Source organism: Xenopus tropicalis, chromosome 7 (assembly GCF_000004195.4).
Source record: "Xenopus tropicalis strain Nigerian chromosome 7, UCB_Xtro_10.0, whole genome shotgun sequence".
Classification (NCBI taxonomy): Eukaryota; Metazoa; Chordata; class Amphibia; order Anura; family Pipidae; genus Xenopus; species Xenopus tropicalis.
The window spans coordinates 7,102,306-7,124,845 of NC_030683.2; the positions used below are offsets into that span (position 1 = coordinate 7,102,306).

Here is a 22,540-nt window from a genome sequence, read left to right on the forward strand (position 1 = left end):
GAGAGACTTTTTATATAATTGTATATAATTTACTTGCAATTGCCAACCCACCAAAACTGGTCAAGGTTAAACCCATCTGGAGTTCCTAAATGTTTAGGTCTGGTCAATGATTTTACCTTGAAAACCTAAGCACTTATACAGATACTAAATCCCTTATAAAACATGGGGCCAGGGAATGGGCACTGATCCAACTTCTTTTTTGAAAGTCCGGGCACCCCCCATATCCGCACAGGCTCTGTCCAATTTCCAGCGAGCTTGGCCCCTGTTTGGGAACGTCCCGGCTAAACTGGAACTACTGGGAGAGATAAAGGGGAATTCATGAACTCAGCCACAAGTGTGTTTGCACCAAAATGGATGCACATTTGGTGCTTATTGATGACGTGCATTAAAAGACTTGCACTCCCTTTTATTCAAGGTGACACAGAGCCCTGTACATAACATTCACCTTAGCCAGGCTGTAAGTAAATTGCTCCCTCTGTGCAGCACCCCTGGGAAAGCTACATTAGGCAAATCATGTGTATTTGTGTGTGTGTAAGTGCTCACCCCTATCCCATTGCCGTACTGACCCTCAGGTTATGGGCGGTGAAGATAAGAATCCATTTTACCTTATCGGCCGTCAGTTCTTTGTCAGGTTTCATTAACACCACACTCTTATCCACCACTCTCAGGCCACACAGGGACCCGGCGGCTGCCTGGACTTGTAGGGAAACATCAGCTCCTGGGAGAACTTCATCTGGGGAGAAGTCAACTGATACCTGGGCAGGGGGACAAATCATTCACATTTAAGCTGAACCAGATATTTTTAACACTTCCTTTTCCATTCAAAAACTATTACCCCTGTCCTGTCACCTGTCCACCTCCTACTTCCTACAGCAAACGTAACAACCCTAGAGCCTCTGACTTCTGAACCAAAATTTGTTAAAGAGCCCCACCCAACACAGAAACCCCTAATATCCCTATCCCTGTAATCTGTTCCTTTAAAAAGTAGGGTAAATCCCATTTATATGCTGAAATCCAGCTGCAAATCTGTTCTTCTCTTTCTGCATCATTTGAAATCCTGATGTCACAAATTTTAACAAATTCCCCACAGCTTACATTCAGCATGTAGGAACTACATAACCCATAATGCATTGCGGCATTCCTTTCCTTATTGACATGAAGTGTGCAGGGAATTGTGGGATTGGGGGGATGCAGGCTGAAGACAGACTGAGGACTCAAAGAAGTCAGCCGGATCAGCAGGGGAACAGGGGGCGGGGCTTAGGGAACAGGGGGCGGGGCTTAGGGAACTGTTCCAAACCAGATTATTACGTTAAACATCATGAACTCACCCATATCTCTTCTACATGTCTCCCTGCCAAGTTCAACCCGACTTCTCCTTATTCACAGTAATAAAGATCTGAGCAGCTTCTAACCCCATGGATCAGCCTTTCCTCTTGTATCTTCTTCATTTGGTTGGACACTATGTGCTCTTCTTTCTACCTTTCACTGTTACCTACAGTAGGGGAACCTTCAGCTCTACAGTCCCATTCTGTGGGGGAGCCTCGCGGCTCTCTCCTGGGCCCTTTATAACACTGTATTTACTGTACCCCAGCTCCATAAATCAGGTATCTTTATCTGAGGCTTGCTAGGCTTACCAACCTTGAGTAGGTTCCCCAGGTCATTTACCCAGTGCCCCACTTTTTTTCAACTTTTCTGAAATCAATGGCACTTATGGGTCCTTTTGCTGCTAATTGCTAGTGATGTTTCCCAGGTATTGTATTAGTAACTTTTTTTTTTGTTACTGTATAGCAAGCCTTTGTCCAGGCAAGTTGGAAAGGCTATCAACACCACAACATACCCTCTTCATGTATTTTCCAATAGAGCACTGAGGCCAGCAAGAAAAGAAAAATTCTCATGAAATACATCTTTTAAAATTCTTAATTCTGCATTTCATAATTATAACTTTTCTTGGACTATAGTTCCAAAAATATTTAGGGCAGAAAATAAATCTTCATCCAAAATATTATCATTATTGACTTTTGTGATGAGTTGTCAGATGTATCATAGAGAGCAAATATGCAATCTCAAATAAATATACTTTAGTCTCATAAATATGACTTCAAAAAGTTGGCAGAGTCAGATTTGTTTTTGTTTTTTTTTACAAAATCTGCTGTAAAAACTCAAAATTCTGACTTTTTAAAACCATAATTATGAGATAAAAAGTCATAATTTTACTTTGTAAAGGAGAAGGGAAGGTTAAAAGTCAGTAAGCTTTATCAGAAAGGTCTATGTAAATACAGCCATAAGCACTCACAGAAAGTCCTCTATCAAAAGAAACACAGGATTTCTTGTCTTCTATTAATATTATTATATTGTTATTCTCATTATTTTCAACATGTATTTATAAAATGCCCACATATTCCATAGCACTGTGCAATAAGTGAGTATATACATTAAATTGTCTTTAATCAAATATTAATATTTCTTATTTTAACCCACCTTATTCCTAAAACACCTTTGTAGCTTGATCGTTGCTGAATCTGCCGCCATCTCCCCCCCAGGGAGTAAAATGTAGGTAAGAACTCGAAGAGTCGGAGAGACGTCGGCGCTGAGATGGAGCTTGATGGAGACCTCACCCCTCAGGGCTGGAGAATGGGAAGAGAGAGAAGAGACAGCTTCAGTAACTGTTGGACTCAGAGCCAAGTGCGGCCCATCAGCTCTATATGGATATAACAGGCAGGGTACAGGGAATGGGCAGGGTACGGGGAATGGGCAGGGTACGGGGAATGGGCAGGGTACGGGGAATGGGCAGGGTACGGGGAATGGGCAGGGTACGGGGAATGGGCAGGGTACGGGGAATGGGCAGGGTACGGGGAATGGGCAGGGTACGGGGAATGGGCAGGGTACAGGGAATGGGCAGGGTACAGGGAATGGGCAGGGTACAGGGAATGGGCAGGGTACAGGGAATGGGCAGGGTACAGGGAATGGGCAGGGTACAGGGAATGGGCAGGGTACAGGGAATGGGCAGGGTACAGGGAATGGGCAGGGTACAGGGAATGGGCAGGGTTTGCAAAGTGGGAATGGAAAAAGGAAAACACAGAATTTCCCAACACATTGCGGCCGTTTAGTGGTGTTGGAGAGTTTTATTTGGTAAGATAAACAAAAATACACTCTCACCTTTACTGCCATTAGTTACTGGGATTTCAAAAGAGCCAGAATCCTTTATTGCACCTTTAGAAACTGCCTGAAAAATAGATTTTATAAATGTTCTTCTGAGCATCTCAGAAATGACTGTAGTGGGAATAAAGGGCAAATGTGACACATACAGACACCGTATGGACCATTAATAGGAAGAGATTACAGCAAACCTTTCATCATTAATAAAAAGAAAGAAAGAAAAAACCCCCATTCCAGACTTTAATGTATCCAGTTAATAAAAAAAATTCCCTCTTCCCAGATAGAACTTCTTCAGTCAACTCTTATATGTCCTGAAAACCAGGCAACTCCAGACTGCTGCATAAAACAGGGATCCCCAACCTTTTTTACTTGTGAGCCACATTCAGATGTAATAAGTGTTGGGGAGCCACACAAATATGAAAAAAAATATTTTGGGATGCCAAATAAGGGCTGTGATTGGCTATTTAGTAGCCACATGTGACTGCTGGCCTGCAGAAGGCTTTTCTTGGAGCAAAACTGTGTCTCTGGGCTTCCAAAACTTGCATCCAGGCCAGAAATGTAAAAATGGCAGCAACATCCAAGGGGGTGGTGAGCAACATGTTGTCCCCAAGTCACTGGTTGGGGATCTCTGGCATAAAACATGGAAATCACCTATGACAATGTATTTAAACCAACCAAACCAAAGTTACAACGGTTACTACAGATTTTCTTGCAAATAAACTCAGTTCTCATCATGGATATACACAGAGACACAGCTCAGTAGTATTATTTGGCACAGACAGCCATAAGGAGAACATAATGAGGCGACCAACCAACAGCAATATATTATACCTCTGAGAGACCATCTCTGATACCTTTCCTATAATCCTATTGGAAAATCAGTGGTAACAAATATGGTGGCCCTGATGTGTCAGCCTATTAATGGAGGAATTTCAGTATCAAACACAACCCAAGTCATATATTACAATAGTGGAGAGGGCAAGGGGTAAGGCATAAATATAGGTCCCATTTTGCATCCACAAAAATGCCAAACATTCAAAACACTCAGAAATGTCCCATTAAAAATATAATTAAATGAATAGATTCTGTGCAGGAATACATGAATAAAGTTTGCTCCATCTGTATCCCATGCACCTTATTTAATCCTCACTTGTTTAAAATAATGCGTTAGTGGCAACACCATAGCCGTGCTCATTACCAGGTAGTGTAACTCCATGTGCTTTGCCCCCTCTCCCAGCTCAGTGCCCTTGATAAGATATTCCACCCGGACCTCTTGTTGCCCCTGACATGGCAGCTCCCCCTTCTGGGCGTGGAGCTTTAGGAAACTCTTGCTGCGGGAATAGAAGCGTTTGAGTCTAAGATGTGCTGAACTGTCTGTAGGTGTCTTGGCCTGTGGAGGGAACAAAATAAAACACAACTAGACAAACATAAGGGTTTCCTTGGATAATCATTCTTGCTTTCTAGTTGCGCTACTTGTTAGGGGCACTGGCACAAGCAGCAAGAGGGAGATCTGGGCATATTGTCTAGGCTGAAGCTTCATTTTCTCCCCATGTTTTTTAAAGCTTCCTCCCCAGTCCAAAACCACCAGGGTACAGGGTATTGATTGGTTTTCATTCTACCACAAAATAAAACTTATTTTTTTGCAAGTTCCTTCCTTCTCATGAACAAACCGACATTACCGTTGCACTGCGCCGTACATACCTGCAGGTACATCTCTGCCTTCCACTCTGCTGTGTTCTCCAGCTTGAAGGGAGCGAGTCCTTTCTGATCTGTCTTCAAGTTCTGGTTCACCTTTCCGTCTCTGCTGGTGAGATACACTGGCTGGTTTGGGATGGGGGTGTCATCTACATCTACCACCCTCACCTGTAGGGCGGCAAGGTGTAAAGTTAAGTCTTCTATATAGAACTTACCCACAAAATGTTTGCTTCTCAGAGCCCATATAACAGAGCTTCTAACATGTGAGGATAAATATTGGGGTGTTCTATGTGATTCCCCCAATCCACACCAGGCACACCCAATAAACCCTGATACGTCACATTCCTGCCCTGAAATGATTTATGCTGAATATAAAAACGAGAGTCTTACGGTCCCGCTGTAGGGAATCCCAGGCTTATAAGCATCGTCAGCATCCAGGAAGGTCACACTGATGAGTTGGGTTGAGATTTTGGATTCACCAGATGCAGAAAACTCAATTCCTGTGAGAGAGAGAGTTAAACTCTCCAGGTTAAACTTGCTTTGTGTTAGTTCTTCAGAGCATTTGGGGCAGGATATTTAATCAGATTGTCTCTCCCAGTTTAACCTGTGTAAAATAGCCCCCACTTCTCTCTTATTGGCCCTGCTAAGTGTCACACGTTTAACGTGACAAAATTTGCATTTCGAGAATTTTCCTGCGAAGTGAAATGGGACAGATTCGCTCATCACTGGTAAAAATACCATAAAATCAAGATAGATGTTTAATTAAGAATTTGAAAAATGAAACTTGTTCTGCTTGTGAGTTCCATGGGCCCAGTGTGGCTCTCACCTGTCCCGTCTTCTGTAACTGAGCCCGTCCCCTCCACGCTCTTCACATAACTTCTCAACTGAAGACTGAGGTTAGAAGGCTTCACATCCAACATGGAGCAGCCGGACTGATTCAGCTGAGGGAGAGAAACTGGATTAAGGACAAGTTGTATTTCCCTGTAAGCCATATACAGGCTGGTCTGCTAAAACTGCCAACAATGTGACCTTTTCAAGTTTTTCCCACAGGGACCATAAATATATTTTCCTAAGGGTAATATTGAGCATTTTCAACCCCAGTAGGTTTGTGTCTGTATTTAAGGGGGAGTAAAGTATATTGGGGTGATGGTTTCAATGGTGCAGGAAGGGCCAGAAGTAGTGATGGGCGAAATGTTTCGCCAGGCATGGATTCGCCGCAAATTTCTGTGTCTTGCCATTGGCGGATTGTTTTGCAAAATGGATGAGAAAATTTGCCATAGAAAAATTTGGCGCGTGTCCAAAAATTGTTGCCCGCGTCAAAAGAATTGTCGTGGGCGTTAAAATAATCGTTGTGCATCAAAAGAATTGTCGCGGATAACAATTATTTTTTGATGTGCGCCTTTTTCGCCGTTTTTTCCGAATTTTTTCGGCAAAGCAAAACAGGACAGATTTGCTCATCACTAGCCAGAGGGTCAGTGTGGCCAATGTCATGGCAAAGATCTCAGATCCCAAATACTTCAGGGTACTGAGTTAAATAAGAGGAGCACTGCCCTTGGCAGGAACATTAGGCCCCTAACTTGATAAGAGCAACCTTCCTCCAACTATGAGAAAACTACGGTTAGGGGCGTAAGAATAGGTCCTGATGGCCCCAACAGAAATATGTTTCTTGGTCACATACCCCACATGCAACATGACTAGGCCATAACATGGGAACCTCTCTGGGTGTGCCAATAATTATTACAAGTGCTTGTTATTTTCAAACTCCCATGAAGACAACGCTAGGGTCCATCAAACTGGCTTCACTTTCTGCCCTAACACCAGAACTTACTGGTCATAAGTGTCTCCAACATCCCCTGACCCCCTGACTAGAAAATATTCTTTCCATATAATATAATAATATAATAATATATATAATATAATAACATCCGCTGCATGTTTCCTCACCTTCCCACTGAAATCAGCACATGGATCTTGTTGCCGTTCCCACCATGAGTATCTGTAAAACTTCCCGCACACCTTGACCTTATAGGTTCCCTGCACTGGTTTCCCATAAGTGTACCTGCAGGAAGAAACACAAATCCCTTTCACAATAAAGTCCAACTATCCTTTTAAAAGAATGCATAAATATCTCAATATCTAGGAAACAGACTCCTTGTGAATTTTGCATCCAGATATTACTCATACCTTGGCACTGCCCCTATCTTACTAGAAGTCATTAACTTTAAATATGGCAAGAGCTTGAATTGGGTGGGGCTACTTGTGGCGCTGCCCATAAATATTCCAGTTATTAAATCAGGTCTGGTTTCATTTAAAACTGGACTTTCTCTAGTAGAGGTTAGTAGGGGATGCTGGGAATGTCCTATAGGCTAATTCTGATGAAAATTAGGATACATGGTGTCCCAGGTACCAGTGGAAAAAGAGTGAGTGACTGTGAAGACAATAGTTCTCATTCTTCTTTGCATTATATCCATGGCTGACACTTAGGCGGACACTTTATTACTGTATATACAGTATATTGTTAGTAAGCTTGAATACAGTTTAGGGCGGTTTCTGCAAAGGAAGCAAACTATGTTGAATTTCCCAGCTGTGAGTGTATTGGGCAATCCAAGAATTTCCCCAGATCTCACCTGGCACAGATCTTAACAGGGAATTGGTCAGAGTTAAATGCAATAACTCTTGGGAGTTGGAGAGTGACCTCAAATCTGGGCAGAACTGTGGAAATAAATGGTATAACCGTGAGAATAAAGTAAAATTGTATGTGAGATAAGGTTGGGCTGGTCCTTACCGTATTCTTCCACACTGAAGCCATGGACAGTGTCCTTTACACGAATGGAATATTCTCCTAATGAGGGCTCGGAAGAGAGGGGCAGTGAGAGCTCAGCGATTCCTTGCTGGAGACTCACGTTCAGCCACTGGCCAATACGGTTCTTCCCTGGGTCCTTGAGGGAACAGCAAATCATCATTCATCTCTAGTCTTTGTAGAAGCCACTTTCATGTAGCACCTCATTCATGTAAGGGCAGTGTCTACTGTAACGTACGTCTACTAACTGGCCCCAACGTCTGGTCTCACTGCAAACATGGAACTCGGACAAGAGATGATCATCTCCAGCACCATGAGTGGGGCACGTGTTTACCTGAGAACCTCAACTAGGGTCATATTTATTGATTATAATAAATTATTTTAATTTAAATTATTCATATATTAAAATCAGTCATTTCTCCTGACCTTTTCCTTAGGTAAATTTTAATTTCTCTGGCATTTACCATTGTTGGCCTTGATTACTAGGAGTGAGAAGGTGCAGAGTTCAAAAACCACTGCAATTTTTTGCGTTTCTTCCTACAATCCAGTGTTTTCAAGTTTCTAGTATTTTTGCTCCAAGAGAGCTAGGGGCAAATTGTGTGTGGGTTGGTGCAGCATCAATATGGGCGCCACTTGGATGTATTGTGGGGGTTCTTGTACATGAATGTAGCTATCATCCATACAAAACATGCCCCAAAATGCAGGCAGGGAAAAGCTGATCCGCTTCCATCCTTCTTACAAGTGCACTCATACATGGAATGGACTACAGCAAGGGAATGTACAAATATGAATCTTCACACCCAAATCCTCTCCTTGTGTGCTCACAAACTGACAACGTGTCTGTCCTTGTAAGGATCTGGATCTGCAGCCAGATATACAGCCCTATGTGCCACTAGCCCAGTATATATTGTATTGTGCATACCTGTAATGTGATGGCTGGCAACTGCAAGAAAGAGAAAAAAAGAGCATATTACAATTATTCTTCAATAACTAATATTTCCAGCGTTTTTGTGACCTGCACTGCCTGCCCCTCCCACTATTACCTGTACTGCCTGCCCCTCCCACTATTACCTGTACTGCCTGCCCCTCCCACTATTACCTGCACTGCCTGCCACTCCCACTATTACCTGTACTGCCTGCCCCTCCCACTATTACCTGCACTGCCTGCCACTCCCACTATTACCTGTACTGCCTGCCCCTCCCACTATTACCTGCACTGCCTGCCACTCCCACTATTACCTGCACTGCCTGCCCCTCCCACTATTACCTGCACTGCCTGCCCCTCCCACTATTACCTGCACTGCCTGCCCCTCCCACTATTACCTGCACTGCCTGCCCCTCCCACTATTACCTGCACTGCCTGCCCCTCCCACTATTACCCGCACTGCCTGCCTCTCCCACTATTACCTTATTATTTAAAAAGGGAGTAAGATCTCAGCCTGGCAATTATAGGCCTGTAAGTTTGACATCCGTGGTGGGCAAGTTATTTGAAGGCTTGTTAAGGGATCACATTCAAAATTATGTAGTGGAGAATGGCATTATGAGCAGTAATCAGCATGGCTTTATGAAGGACAGGTCATGTCAGACCAATTTAATTGCTTTTTATGATGAGGTAAGTAAGAAGCTGGACAGTGGGGATGCAGTAGATATAATCTATTTGGATTTTGCCAAAGCATTTGATACCGTTCCCCACAAACGACTGCTTTCTAAGCTAAGGTCTATTGGTCTTAGTGAAGCCGTTTGCACATGGATAGAAAACTGGCTACAGGATCGGGTACAGAGGGGGTTGTTAATGGTACATTCTCTACTTGGAATAAGGTTCTCAGTGGGGTCCCTCAGGGTTCTGTACTGGGGCCACTTTTGTTTAATTTGTTCATAAATGACTTAGGGGAGGGTATTATGAGTAATGTATCAGTGTTTGCAGATGACACAAAACTCTGCAGACCAGTCAATTCTATCCAGGATGTGACATCCCTGCAGCAGGATCTTGACCAACTGGCAATCTGGGCAGCTAAGTGGCAGATGGGATTTAATGTGGATAAATGTAAGGTCATGCACCTGGGATGTAAAAATATGCAAGCCCCGTATACCCTTAATGGGACTGCACTAGGCAAATCCATAATGGAGAAGGATCTTGGAGTCCTTGTAGATAATAAACTTGGCTGTAGCAAGCAATGCCAGGCAGCAGCTGTAGGGCAAACAAGGTTCTGAGCTGTATTAAAAGGGGTATAGATTCCCGGGAGGAGGGGGTTATTCTTCCCCTTTACAGAGCACTGGTAAGGCCCCATCTAGAATATGCTGTTCAGTTTTGGTCTCCAGTGCTCAAACGGGACATTATTGAGCTAGAGAGGGTCCAGAGAAGGGCAACTAAGCTGGTAAAGGGTATGGAAAGTCTCGGTTATGAAGAAAGACTGGCCAAGTTGGGTCTGTTTACACTGGAGAAGAGGCGCTTAAGAGGTGACATGATAACTATGTATAAATATATAAGGGGATCATATAATAACCTCTCTAATGTTTTATTTACCAGTAGGTCCTTCCAACGGACACGAGGGCACCCACTCCGTTTAGAAGAAGGGAGGTTCCATTTAAATATTCGGAAAGGATTTTTTACAGTGAGAGCTGTGAAGTTGTGGAATTCCCTCCCCGAATCAGTCGTACTGGCTGATACATTATATAGCTTTAAGAAGGGGCTGGATGGATTCTTAGCAAGTGAGGGAATACAGGGTTATGGGAGATAGCTCTTAGTACAAGTTGATACAGGGACTGGTCCGATTGCCATCTTGGAGTCAGGAAGGAATTTTTTCCCCTCTGAGGCAAATTAGAGAGGTTTCAGATGGGGTTTTTTGCCTTCCTCTGGATCAACTTGTAGTTAGGCAGGTTAGGTATAGGCATTATGGTTGAACTTGATGGACGTATGTCTTTTTTCAACCCAACTTACTATGTTACTATGTTACTATGTTACCTGCACTGCCTGCCCCTCCCACTATTACCTGCACTGCCTGCCCCTCCCACTACTATGTGCACTGCCTGCCCCTCCCACTAAAACCTGCACTGCCTGCCCCTCCCACTATAACCTGCACTGCCTGCCCCTCCCACTATTACTTGCACTGCCTGCCCCTCCCACTATAACCTGCACTGCCTGCCCCTCCCACTATAACCTGCACTGCCTGCCCCTCCCACTATTACCTGCACTGCCTGCCCCTCCCACTAAAACCTGCACTGCCTGCCCCTCCCACTATAACCTGCACTGCCTGCCCCTCCCACTATAACCTGCACTGCCTGCCACTCCCACTATTACCTGCACTGCCTGCCCCTCCCACTAAAACCTGCACTGCCTGTCACTCCCACTATTACCTGCACTGCCTGCCCCTCCCACTATTACCTGCACTGCCTGCCCCTCCCACTATAACCTGCACTGCCTGCCCCTCCCACTATAACCTGCACTGCCTGCCCCTCCCACTATAACCTGCACTGCCTGCCACTCCCACTATTACCTGCACTGCCTGCCCCTCCCACTATAACCTGCACTGCCTGCCCCTCCCACTATTACCTGCACTGCCTGCCCCTCCCACTATAACCTGCACTGCCTGCCCCTCCCACTATAACCTGCACTGCCTGCCCCTCCCACTATAACCTGCACTGCCTGCCCCTCCCACTATTACCTGCACTGCCTGCCCCTCCCACTATAACTGTGTTTATTCCCAGCATGCCTGCACTGTCGCTCACTATTCCTCGCACTGTCTGTGAGTGCAGTTGTTACCGGATCTTTAGGTCACTATTAATCCTCTTCTTACCTGACTTTTTCCTGGTTGGAGGTTTTCTTTAAGGGAAACCACTCGGAATCTCACTGCAAAGAAAATGTCAAAATAAATTCCCGGCCGCATTTCTTTTATGTCATTTTGTCTTGTGTTTGGGATCAGTTTCCTCCTAAAGATGAATTTCCATCCAAGCTTCACATTTGTTGAATTGAACTTGGTTCCATCAAACGACAACAAAATGGCCGCATTGCCGCTGGCTCACGTTTGCTTGTGCAGTGGTTGCAGTTACAACAGACAAAGATGGAGTTAGAAAATGTGTGTTTTATCATTTCCAACTACCTATAACCTGTTGTATTCCATGATAGTTACCCTTTAGCTCACTCTGCTCACAAAATGCAGATCATAGCGAGTATGAAGTTATATAGAGACCCGCCATATTGCACCGTGCCAATAGGATGGGTAAGATATTGGGCCAACTCTGAGCCCAGAAAGCCTTTTCAGAGATAATATTTTGTGACATTTAGAATGAAAGTGACCTGTTGTGACTCTTGGCTAGAATGTCCATGGATTTCATATCCAGTAAGAAGGCTGTTATGTCCTGTTGGAATCTTATGAAGCAAAGGAATTGTAGTGAAGCCAAATTTACCGGTAACCGTGCCTGGATACATGAAGTGGGCACCATATTGAGTGTGTGATTGGTGGACAAGGGTGAGAGAGATTCAGATAAATACAAAGACAATATTTAGTTACTCATGGCTATGTATCCCAGTAAGCCCAACAATAGTCTGTAGGAATCTCCCCCCATGGTAGGTTACCTGTCTGGCCTGGTTTGTATACAGCTTTGTCCGTCTGAACAAAAAGACTGGTTCTTGCTCTCTTCACCAGAACTTTACTGCTGTTGCTTATTGTCTCCCCTCCACTCTCAATGGAAACCTGCATGGTGGCCACTTCTTCATTCCCATCAGAGGGAGGCGGCACCTGAATTAGACAAATGGGATTAAATTGCTGTTATTATTAAACTTTCTATACTAAATCTCATCTTCTAGAAAGATAACGAGAGGTTAAAAGTATCAGGCGCATTTAGGAAGCAAGTGCAAAGGGAAAGTTGCACAATTTGGATGCATTTGGCCAAAAATACGTAACAAAGGGGAAAGACTGGACCCTGAACCACATATTTATGGAGGGGATTATCAATGCCAACCACAGACAAGATTGGCATTGGCATAAATTCAAGATTTTACCCTCAGCATTAATGGTCATGAAGAGACACAGTACAGTACCTGTACTTGATCCCAACTAAGATATAATTACCCCTTATTGGGGGCAGAACAGCCCTATTGGGTTTATTTCATGGTTAAATGATTCCCTTTTCTCTGTAATAATAAAACAGTACCTGAACTTGATCCCAACTAAGATATAATTACCCCTTATTGGGGGCAGAACAGCCCTATTGGGTTTATTTCATGGTTAAATGATTCCCTTTTCTCTGTAATAATAAACAGTACCTGTACTTGATCCCAACTAAGATATAATTACCCCTTATTGGGGCAGAACAGCCCTATTGGGTTTATTTCATGGTTAAATGATTCCCTTTTCTCTGTAATAATAAAACAGTACCTGTACTTGATCCCAACTAAGATATAATTACCCCTTATTGGGGGCAGAACAATCCTATTGGGTTTATTTCATGGTTAAATGATTCCCTTTTCTCTGTAATAATAAAACAGTACCTGAACTTGATCCCAACTAAGATATAATTACCCCTTATTGGGGGCAAAACAGCCCTATTGGGTTTATTTCATGGTTAAATGATTCCCTTTTCTCTGTAATAATAAAACAATACCTGTACTTGATCCCAACTAAGATATAATTACCCCTTATTGGGGGCAGAACAATCCTATTGGGTTTATTTAATGGTTAAATGATTCCCTTTTCTCTGTAATAATAAAACAGTACCTGTACTTGATCCCAACTAAGATATAATTACCCCTTATTGGGGCAGAACAGCCCTATTGGGTTTATTTAATGGTTAAATGATTCCCTTTTCTCTGTAATAATAAAACAGTACCTGTACTTGATCCCAAACTAAGATATAATTACCCCTTATTGGGGGCAGAACAGCCCTATTGGGTTTAATTTTTGTTTACATTTTTAGTAGACAAGATATTAGAGATCCAAATTACAAAAGAAACCTTTTCAAAAGCCTGAGAATTCTGGATAATAGGTCCCATACCCGTATAAAGTTACCTTAAGATTTACTAAACCAAAAAATAAAGACCAGGGGCACTACTCTAGTTTTAAAATACACATAGAGCCTGGAAAGCCCCCCAAAAAAGGTGGTGCTTAGGTCACAACATAAAAAATAGCAAAACACAAATATTTGCCTCTAAAATAAACCAAAAAGAGCCCCTATTACCAAAGCATTTCCACATATAAAGATTCTCTGACACAGTTTAGTGAACTGGTATTTACTTTCCTGTAGTGAGGGTTCATAACTGATTCACTAAATGCCTCTTCCAAAGAACACACTTCAAAAATATTTACCCCTGAGTGCTCCCTGATCCTCACCCACGTAGTAAGAGATGGACAAACAGACATTTGCACAACTTCTGGCTCTTTATCAAGTGAAAAATATACCAAAATCTTCTGTACAAAGCAAATGTTCAGGATGAGCAAAAGACTGATTGCAAGAAGCCTATAATGGGCCGACGCTGTAGCGCTGTTACAGGGAGCCCCCAATGATGGCTTTAATCATAAATCACAGATCATTTAGCCCCGACAGGTAGGACACACAGATGCAGCCGGCAAGTTTTCACATTCTGTCTCACCATGTCCAGACACCATTTTTTGAGTGTTAAATCCTGCCATTAGATGGTGCTAGAGTGCAAAGACTTGCCTGTAAAACAGAATAGATAACGCCATAGACCCTGCGCCACCTGGTTGTGAATTTTGTTCCTCCCCTGTGTTAACTGGAAAAGACATAACATGCCGATATGGTAAAGGGGCTTGGCTGCATCTGTACCTCGTTCTGGCACAGCAACACATGCACCAAGGACTGGGGAAGTGTAAAGGCTAACTAAAGCTGGTGTCATGGACTTTGCTTTGCAGTATATGGGCTGCCATTCCATGCAGAGTACCTCAAATGTAACACAGCTGAAGTAGGATTTCTGCTCTGATGCCTTCTCCAGCACCGTTGTGTTACGTTTGCCCATCTCCAGGGTGATCTGTATCCTGCTGCCTCCATCTGCCCCTCCAGGTGCACACAGGCTTGTTCCGAATGGGGGAGACCATCTCTGAGGGGAAGATGACAGCATATTGCCTGTGGAGGGTCAGAAGTTATAGGGATTCTGTCAGGATTTATGGGGCACTTTGTATTTCTAAATGACACTGTTACAACAGCAAATAATTCCCTCTGCCATTTAACCTTTTATTCTTGTACCAACAAATGTATTTGTAGCTGTAATATTGTGTGTAGGCGCCATCTCAGTGCCTTGTGCCTGAGTCTGAGCTTTCAGCCAGCGCTACAACATTAGAACTGCTTTCAGCTAACCTATTGTTTCTCCTACTCCCATGTAACTGGAGGAGTCCCAAGCTGGACTTGGATTTCTTACTATTGAGTGCTATTCTGATACCTACTGGGAGCTGCTATCTTGCTCCCTTCCCATTGTTCTGCTGATCGGCTGCGGGGGGTGGGGGGTGGGGTATATCACTCCAACTTGCAGCACAGCAGTAAAGTGTGCCTGAGTCTGAGCTTTCAGAAGGAGCCAGCACTACACATTAGAACTGTTTTCAGCTAACCTGTTGTTTCTCCTACTCCCATGTACCTGGAGGAGTCCCAAGCCGGACTTGGATTTCTTACTATTGAGTGCTATTCTGATACCTACTGGGAGCTGCTATCTTGCTCCCTTCCCATTGTTCTGCTGATCGGCTGCTGGGGGTGAGGGGGGGGGGGGGATATCACTCCAACTTGCAGCACAGCAGTAAAGTGTGAGTGAAGTTTATCAGAGCACAGGTCACATGGCTGTGGCACCCTGGGAAATGAAAAATATGGCTAGCCCCATGGGAAAAACAGATTACAATGCAGGATTCTGCCGGAGAAGCTCTATTAACTGATGGGTTTCCCATGAGCCCCTTCTCCCTCAGGTACAGTGCACACAAAGCATCATTACATATACATACAGTACCCAGATACAGACTAACAGTGCAGAAAGGTGCAATACATTGTATATCACATTGGGAACCAAAGAGCCATTTACAACACAAGACATGCAGTTTTGTTCCATACACTACAGACTCATAGCCAACTCCATAGAGATACTCACAGCTTTGCCCCCAGTGCCCCAGAGAGCTGCAGCAGGAGGAAGCCCCACATGGAGGGCCCTTAGCAGCATTGTGTCTGTAGCTCCGTGCTGTCTGTCCTCTGGGCCCCCAAACGCACCGTTCTACTTAAACACCCAGCCCACCCACGTTCCAACACAACTCCACTGTCACACACAGGGTGAGCAATGACTGCAGAATGGGAAGCGAGTGTTGGACTGGCCGGGTCAAGGTAATGAGTGGGGCCGTGGGGGGGGGAGAGGCCAAAATAAACAGAGCTGTGTTATTGCCCTCCTTGTGTACTAAAGGTATCTGTGCAGCCACAATAAGCTGGTACTAACTAGGAGAATAGGCACAAGATAAGGACGTTACACAATAATCAGTTCATATAATCTGTAGATAAAGTGAGGGAATAGGGAATAGTGCCTTCCTCCATCTGGCAAAGCCTCCCCTCCCTCTAGGGAAAGTAAATAGGGAATCATTTTCCCACCAGGCATTTCCCAGCGGCGGATTTCTTTGCAAAACTGCAGCGAGAATTCCCTGCAAAAAATTGCCAAAATAAAAAGTCGACAAGACAAAACAGTCGCCACAAAAAACATCCATTGACTTTAATGCGATTGGAGTAAGAAAATAAAAGTAGCAAGTAAAAATGATCCAAAAATAACATCTTTTATTACATATGAGGAATGTAAAGTACAGGTACTGTTTTATTATTACAGAGAAAGGAATCATTTAACCATTAAATAAACCCAATAGGGCTGTTCTGCCCCAATAAGGGGTAATTATATCTTAGTTGGGATCAAGTACAGGTACTGTTGTTATTATTACAGAGAAAAGGGAATCATTTTAACCATTAAATAACCCAATAGGGCTGTTCTGCCCCCAATAAGGGGTAATTATATCTTAGTTTGGGATCAAGTACAGGTACTGTTTTATTATTACAGAGAAAAGGGAATCATTTAACCATTAAATAAACCCAATAGGGCTGTTCTGCCCCAATAAGGGTAATTATATCTTAGTTGGATCAAGTACAGGTACTGTTTTATTATTACAGAAGAAAAGGGAATCATTTAACCATTAAATAAACCCAATAGGGCTGTTCTGCCCCCAATAAGGGGTAATTATATCTTAGTTGGGATCAAGTACAGGTACTGTTTTATTATTACAGAGAAAAGGGAATCATTTAACCATGAAATAAACCCAATAGGGGCTTTCTGCCCCAATAAGGGTAATTATATCTTTAGTTGGGATCAAGTACAGGTACTGTTTTATTATTACAGAGAAAAGGGATCATTTTTAAAAATTGGAATTTGTTGCTATGGGACGCCATAGACTAGAGGATCCGGCTTCTGGTACATGACAACTCCCAGCTACTCCCAGAGTGTCAGTTGGAGAACCTGAGTGTAAAGGCCGTGTACATGAACAGAAGCCTGCACTGAGCTACACATACACATGAGCACTCTTGGTTGTATTCATTCATAATTCCTAATAATGAATCTGCCATATAATTTGCCACACTCCAGCGCTGTCAGAAGCACATTGTGATGTCTGTATAGGGTTCAATCAGACCAGTGCATAGGGCCATGGATATTGTCCAAATACTATGGCTTTATACAGTCCCCTGTGGCTCTCAGGCTACTTGGGTAACAAAAATGGACAACGATACAATAATTTGGCATCAAGAACGCATGAATAGATCCTTTAGGTTAGGGATCCCCAACCTTTTTTTACTCATGGACCACATGGTGAGCAACACGAGCATGCAAAGGGTGTGCATTAATTAACAAGGTGGAAAGCCTTCATCACCCTAGCTCACTTACATGTGTCCCAACAGTGTGTCTCACAATGCAGATGAAGTTTGTTCATGGCCCAAGGCTTGTTGTGACAGTAACTTCTTAGTTAATCCAAGTACAACCCGTGTGTGGCAGCAACTGTTATTGGTTTCCGTTGTTTTGGCCTCCAGCTGCTCTCATTGGCTTCTTACTGTTTTATTGCCAGGACCTTTCCTGGGAATCACGGTGATGATCCCAATCCAAATTTGTAAACTTTTATGTTTTTGGGTAAGACTTTTCCCCTTGAACTTTATGCCCTCCCCCACGTGCCCCTATTGCAATGGGGAACAGACATGTTGGGGAAGCACTGTTTGAGCACTGGAGGCAAAAACTGCCCGGCATATTCTAGATGGGGCCTTACCAGCGCTCTGTAAAGGGGAAGAATAACCCCCCTCCTGTGAATCTACAGCTCAATACCCTGTTTGCCCTACAGCTGCTGCCTGGCATTGCTTGCTACAGCCAAGTTTATTATCTACAAGGACTCCAAGGTCCTTCTGCCTTATTGAGCTGCCAAGTGCAGTCCCATTAAGGGTATAAGTGGGGCATATTTTACATCCCAGGTGCATGACCTTACATTTATCCACATTAAATCCCATCTGCCACTAGCGCCCAGATTGCCAGTTTGTCCTGCTGCACATACTTATGTGAAAAATAGGAAATTGGTAGTGATTTCCTGCTGATTCCTCCATTACTCCTGGGCGGCCCACCGGCCTCTGGGGCTCTTTCTTTTATTGTCCAAACTTGGGTTTGATTTACTGATATGGTGGGACTTTATTGAAATAGGGAATCAAAAAGGATGGAAATTTGTTTATATTATGAGTTCAATAGGCCTTATCTGGATAGTTTTATCATTTAGCATAAACTTTTTTTTTATTTCATGCTTAAGAACATTTTATTGGTCCAATTGTCTGTTTTTTTAAATAAACTTGTCCCACATAGTGATAAATAGTTGGTGACAAGTGGTTGATGCCCGTCATTGACCTTTATGTTAGGTCCCTTCTCTATAGTATAAATAACAGGCTCCCCCCCCCCCCATTCCCCACACATTACCTTGACCCGGCCAGTCCAACACTCGCTTCCCATTCTGCAGTCATTGCTCACCCTGTGTGTGACAGTGAGTTGTGTTGGAACGTGGGTGGGCTGGGTGTTTAAGTAGAACGGTGCCGTTTGGGGGCCCAGAAGGACAGACAGCACGGAGCTACAGACACAATGCTGCTAAGGGCCCTCCATGTGGGGCTCCTCCTGCTGCAGCTCTCTGGGGCACTGGGGGCAAAGCTGTGAGTATCTCTATGGAGTTGGCTATGAGTCTGTAGTGTATGGAACAAAACTGCATGTCTTGTGTTGTAAATGGCTCTTTGGTTCCCTTTAGCCCTTCTCCCCCAACCGTGATGGTTTCTGGATCCTGGATTCAGTGCATCCCTAGCAAGGAGACACAGCAAGGAAGGGACCAACATAAAGAAATGTACAGTACAATAGACTAAGTTCTAGTAATATCTAATAGACCCAGTTCTAGTTATTTAGCTACAAACGCATTGGGTCCATTGGGAGGGAATTCAAAAGAGACTTGAACATGTAAAGGGAAACAAAGGTCCAGGACCGGATGGGATTCATCCCAGGGTATTAAATGAGCTGAGCGCTGTGATTGCCAAACCTCTTCACTTAATTTTGAAAACTATAGGCCTGTTAGTCTGACATCAGTAGTAGGAAAGCTTTTGGAAGGGATAGGGTACTTGAATACATTGCAGTTCTGTCACGATCTCCCTGAGGAGACGCCATGGAGTACCAGGAAGGTGGGAGCCTGAAGACTGGGTAACCCGGAGTGTAACCATAGATCACAGAACTGGTGTCAGAGGCCATGATGATAATGAAGAACTTTAATACTAGTGACGTAACAGTGCACACAATGGATGTACACACTGCATACTGTATATACCACGGCAAGCAGAGGCAGAATCCAAAACAGGCAAAAGGTCAGGGCAAGCAACAGTCAAGCGAAGTCAAGGACAGGCCAAGGTCAAAACCAGGAAATCAAGGCAGAACTAGGAAGGGCACAGGAACAAGGCAGAAGGCAGGATCAGGACACGGAACTGGAGCTTGGAACCAGCGAGAACAAGAATAGACACAGGAACAGGGAACACGGAGGCAGGGTCACGAGAAACAATTAATGACCAAGCAAGGGGCAATGGTCAGGGAAAGGCTTATAAAGGGTGAAGATTAGGAGATGGGAAACACATGAAGTTAATGAGGTGGCGGGAGGAAAGGGAGCAGACAGAAAGTAGCAGACAGACAAGAGGAGAATCAGCCAGCCCAAAATGCCTCCAGTGGCTACAGAGGCAAATGCATGCCGCCAGGAACACCCCAAGTGGTGTTCGAATCCTGGCTGATCCTGACAAGTTCACAATACTATTAGTTTGTGCCAGCATGGTTTTATGCGTAACAGATCTTGCCAGACTAATTTAGTTGCCTTTTATGAGGAGGTGAGTAGGAACCTCGATGCTGGAATGGCAGTTGATGTCATCTACTTGGACTTTGCTAAAGCATTTGATACAGTACCTCACAGAAGGTTAATGATAATGTTGAGGAATATTGGCCTAGAACATAATATTTGTAATTGGATAGAGAACTGGCTAAAGGATAGATTACACAGAGTGGGGTAAATGGAACATTTTCTAATTGGACAAGTGTGGTTAGTGGGTACCGCAGGGGTCAGTCCTTGGGCCTTTGCTGTTTAACTTGTTTATTAATGACCTGGAGGGGGGCATAGACAGTACTGTTATTTTTGCCTATTTTTGCTGATGACACTAAATTGTGCAAAACTATAAGTTCCATGCAGGATGTGCCGCTTTGCAGAGCGATTTGATACAACTGGAAAACTAGGCAGAAAAATGGAAAATGAGGGTCAAAATTGCAAGATTATGCACTTTGGTAGAAATAATATAAATGCAAGTTATACATTAAATGGTAGTGTGTTGGGGGGATCCTTAATGGAGAAGGATCTGGGGGTTTTTGTGGATAACAAGTTGTCTAATTCCAGGCAGTGTCATTCTGTGGCTACTAAAGCAAATAAAGTGCTGTCTTGTATAAAAAGGGCATTGACTCAAGGGATGAGAACATAATTTTGCCCCTTTATAGGTCCCTTGTAAGGCCTCACTCTGAGTATGGGGGGCAGTTTTGGGCTCCAGTCCTTAAGAAGGATATTAATGAGCTGGAGAGAGACTGCAACTAAACTGGTACAGGGGCACCAGGAGATGCGCCCATTAGTCACATCAGTTATAGACATTTTGCTTCATGTTATATTTCAGCCTCTCTTTCCCAGTACCCAAGGTACCCAGCCCAGGGCATTCTCATCAGCTCTGATATTGTCGGAATATTCCGCACTGGAGAAATTTCTTATTGAATTGATTTTGTAGTTCTACATAAATGGCCACTCTCAAGAAAATAAAAGAGACACATATGGAAAGTGACAAAATATATTTAATTTTATTATGTGCAAATACATGGTAACATCTGTTTGATGTTTTTGTTCAACTTAATGAATCTGCTAATGGTGCCTGCTGGGATCTCATTTTGCGTTGCCTTTGTCTCCATCTGGGGAGAAACAGAGCCTGGGTGAGTGAGACAGATACTGCCCATACAGCTATAGGTTACTCTACTAACCTTCATAGAGTTCCCCTGGTTGGAGGAGAAGATACAGAAGAGTAAAAACCATTGATAAAGATCAAAAGATCCCTGGAGCTGGGCCAAAATGTTTTTGAAATTATGATATCAAGAAGTCAAAATTATAATAAACGAATCTCAAAACTTTGAGATTAGACTTTGAAAAGTGTCTTTTAATTTCACAATCGGGTCTTTAAAAAGTCTGAATTTTTACATAATACATGTATATTATTGGGAGGATGAATTAAGAAATAGTTGGATTACTTTTGGGTAGATAAGGAGACACACGCCAACACAAAGCTGATCTTCTATGGAAGGTTACAAGAAAACCCTACTCAGACCAGAAATTGCCTAATTCCCTACAAAAATAGGGCAATAGTTATAGAAGTTGGATAGGGAACAAAATCAACTAACTGACTAATTTGCTAAATACCTGAGTAGCCAATCAGCTCATGAGGAGGCCCATTTATCAGCTATTTTTTGTGGTTTTAGTTGGTTTTAAAATTATGATTAAACTCACTTTCTCTAGAACCACAAACGAGAACAGAAAACCACACATTTTGTAACAAATGGAGCTTCTGAAAATCTGAAACTTCTAATACCACGAAGCAAAGACAATCTTCCAATTGGAAACAGGGCAGCTGTCCATTAACTTCTACATGACTTCAACAGCTTTAGATGGACACGTTTGTATAAGTGGTTTTTTTACTGGTTTTGAAACTTCAGCAATCACAAAAAAAATCATGTTTTTTTAACACCAAAAAATTGAGATTTAGCTCAAAATCACACAAAATACAAATATAAATAAATGCCCCCTGTAGTCTGAATGATTGAGCCAAAAGATGGACGAGGGGTTGAATATGTAACGTTAGAATGGCACAGTTGGGCAGTGTTGCCTTTAATGCTTAGTGTTGTGCTTATCTTACAGCACTGAAATACTATACCAGAACAAGAGTCCAACACCCAGTAGAATAGCTGACAGATATTGCACAAGGTGTCTCCCACCCTCTTTAATCAATAATTACCAAAAAAAGAAAAACCTATTTTGTGCTTCATCTTAATACTTAACTTTTAATTGTAAATTAATAGAACTAATTCAGTATGATAAAATGATCAGGTGAGATCTCAATTCATTGATCAATGATGTTGATTAAAAACACACACACACACATACTCAATTGAGACCATTAAATTCGTTTTGGTAATCATCCATTCTCAATTAATTTAATTCATGTGGTTCAGTTAATTGATGAGTATGATTTAATTCACCGGATGTAAGAGCAAATTTCATGAATATATACACTTTATTTACAGGACGTGGTCAA

At 43.1% G+C, this 22,540-nt stretch overlaps 1 protein-coding gene and 1 pseudogene across 3 annotated transcripts in view; both read right to left on the reverse strand.

The window, feature by feature from the left end:
- Positions 1–15,819, reverse strand: part of LOC101734901 (alpha-2-macroglobulin-like protein 1) — a 30,128-nt gene extending 14,309 nt beyond the window's left edge. For all 3 annotated transcript variants that reach the window (XR_004223492.1, XM_031905390.1, XM_031905389.1), the window contains exons 1-15: positions 15,732–15,819; positions 14,547–14,728; positions 12,225–12,387; positions 11,446–11,498; positions 8,574–8,594; positions 7,637–7,790; positions 7,479–7,563; positions 6,796–6,910; positions 5,678–5,792; positions 5,242–5,351; positions 4,858–5,019; positions 4,355–4,546; positions 3,157–3,223; positions 2,479–2,624; positions 606–755 (exon numbers count right to left, since the gene is read on the reverse strand). Coding sequence is in view for 2 of the 3 variants with exons in the window: in XM_031905390.1 (XP_031761250.1) it covers positions 606–755; positions 2,479–2,624; positions 3,157–3,223; positions 4,355–4,546; positions 4,858–5,019; positions 5,242–5,351; positions 5,678–5,792; positions 6,796–6,910; positions 7,479–7,563; positions 7,637–7,790; positions 8,574–8,594; positions 11,446–11,498; positions 12,225–12,387; positions 14,547–14,723 (1,710 nt within the window). In the remaining variant the exon portion in view is untranslated. The remainder of the gene's footprint in view (positions 1–605; positions 756–2,478; positions 2,625–3,156; positions 3,224–4,354; positions 4,547–4,857; positions 5,020–5,241; positions 5,352–5,677; positions 5,793–6,795; positions 6,911–7,478; positions 7,564–7,636; positions 7,791–8,573; positions 8,595–11,445; positions 11,499–12,224; positions 12,388–14,546; positions 14,729–15,731) is intronic.
- A 5,195-nt stretch (positions 15,820–21,014) lies between these two features.
- LOC100494685 overlaps positions 21,015–22,540 on the reverse strand; it is a 36,494-nt pseudogene continuing 34,968 nt past the window's right edge.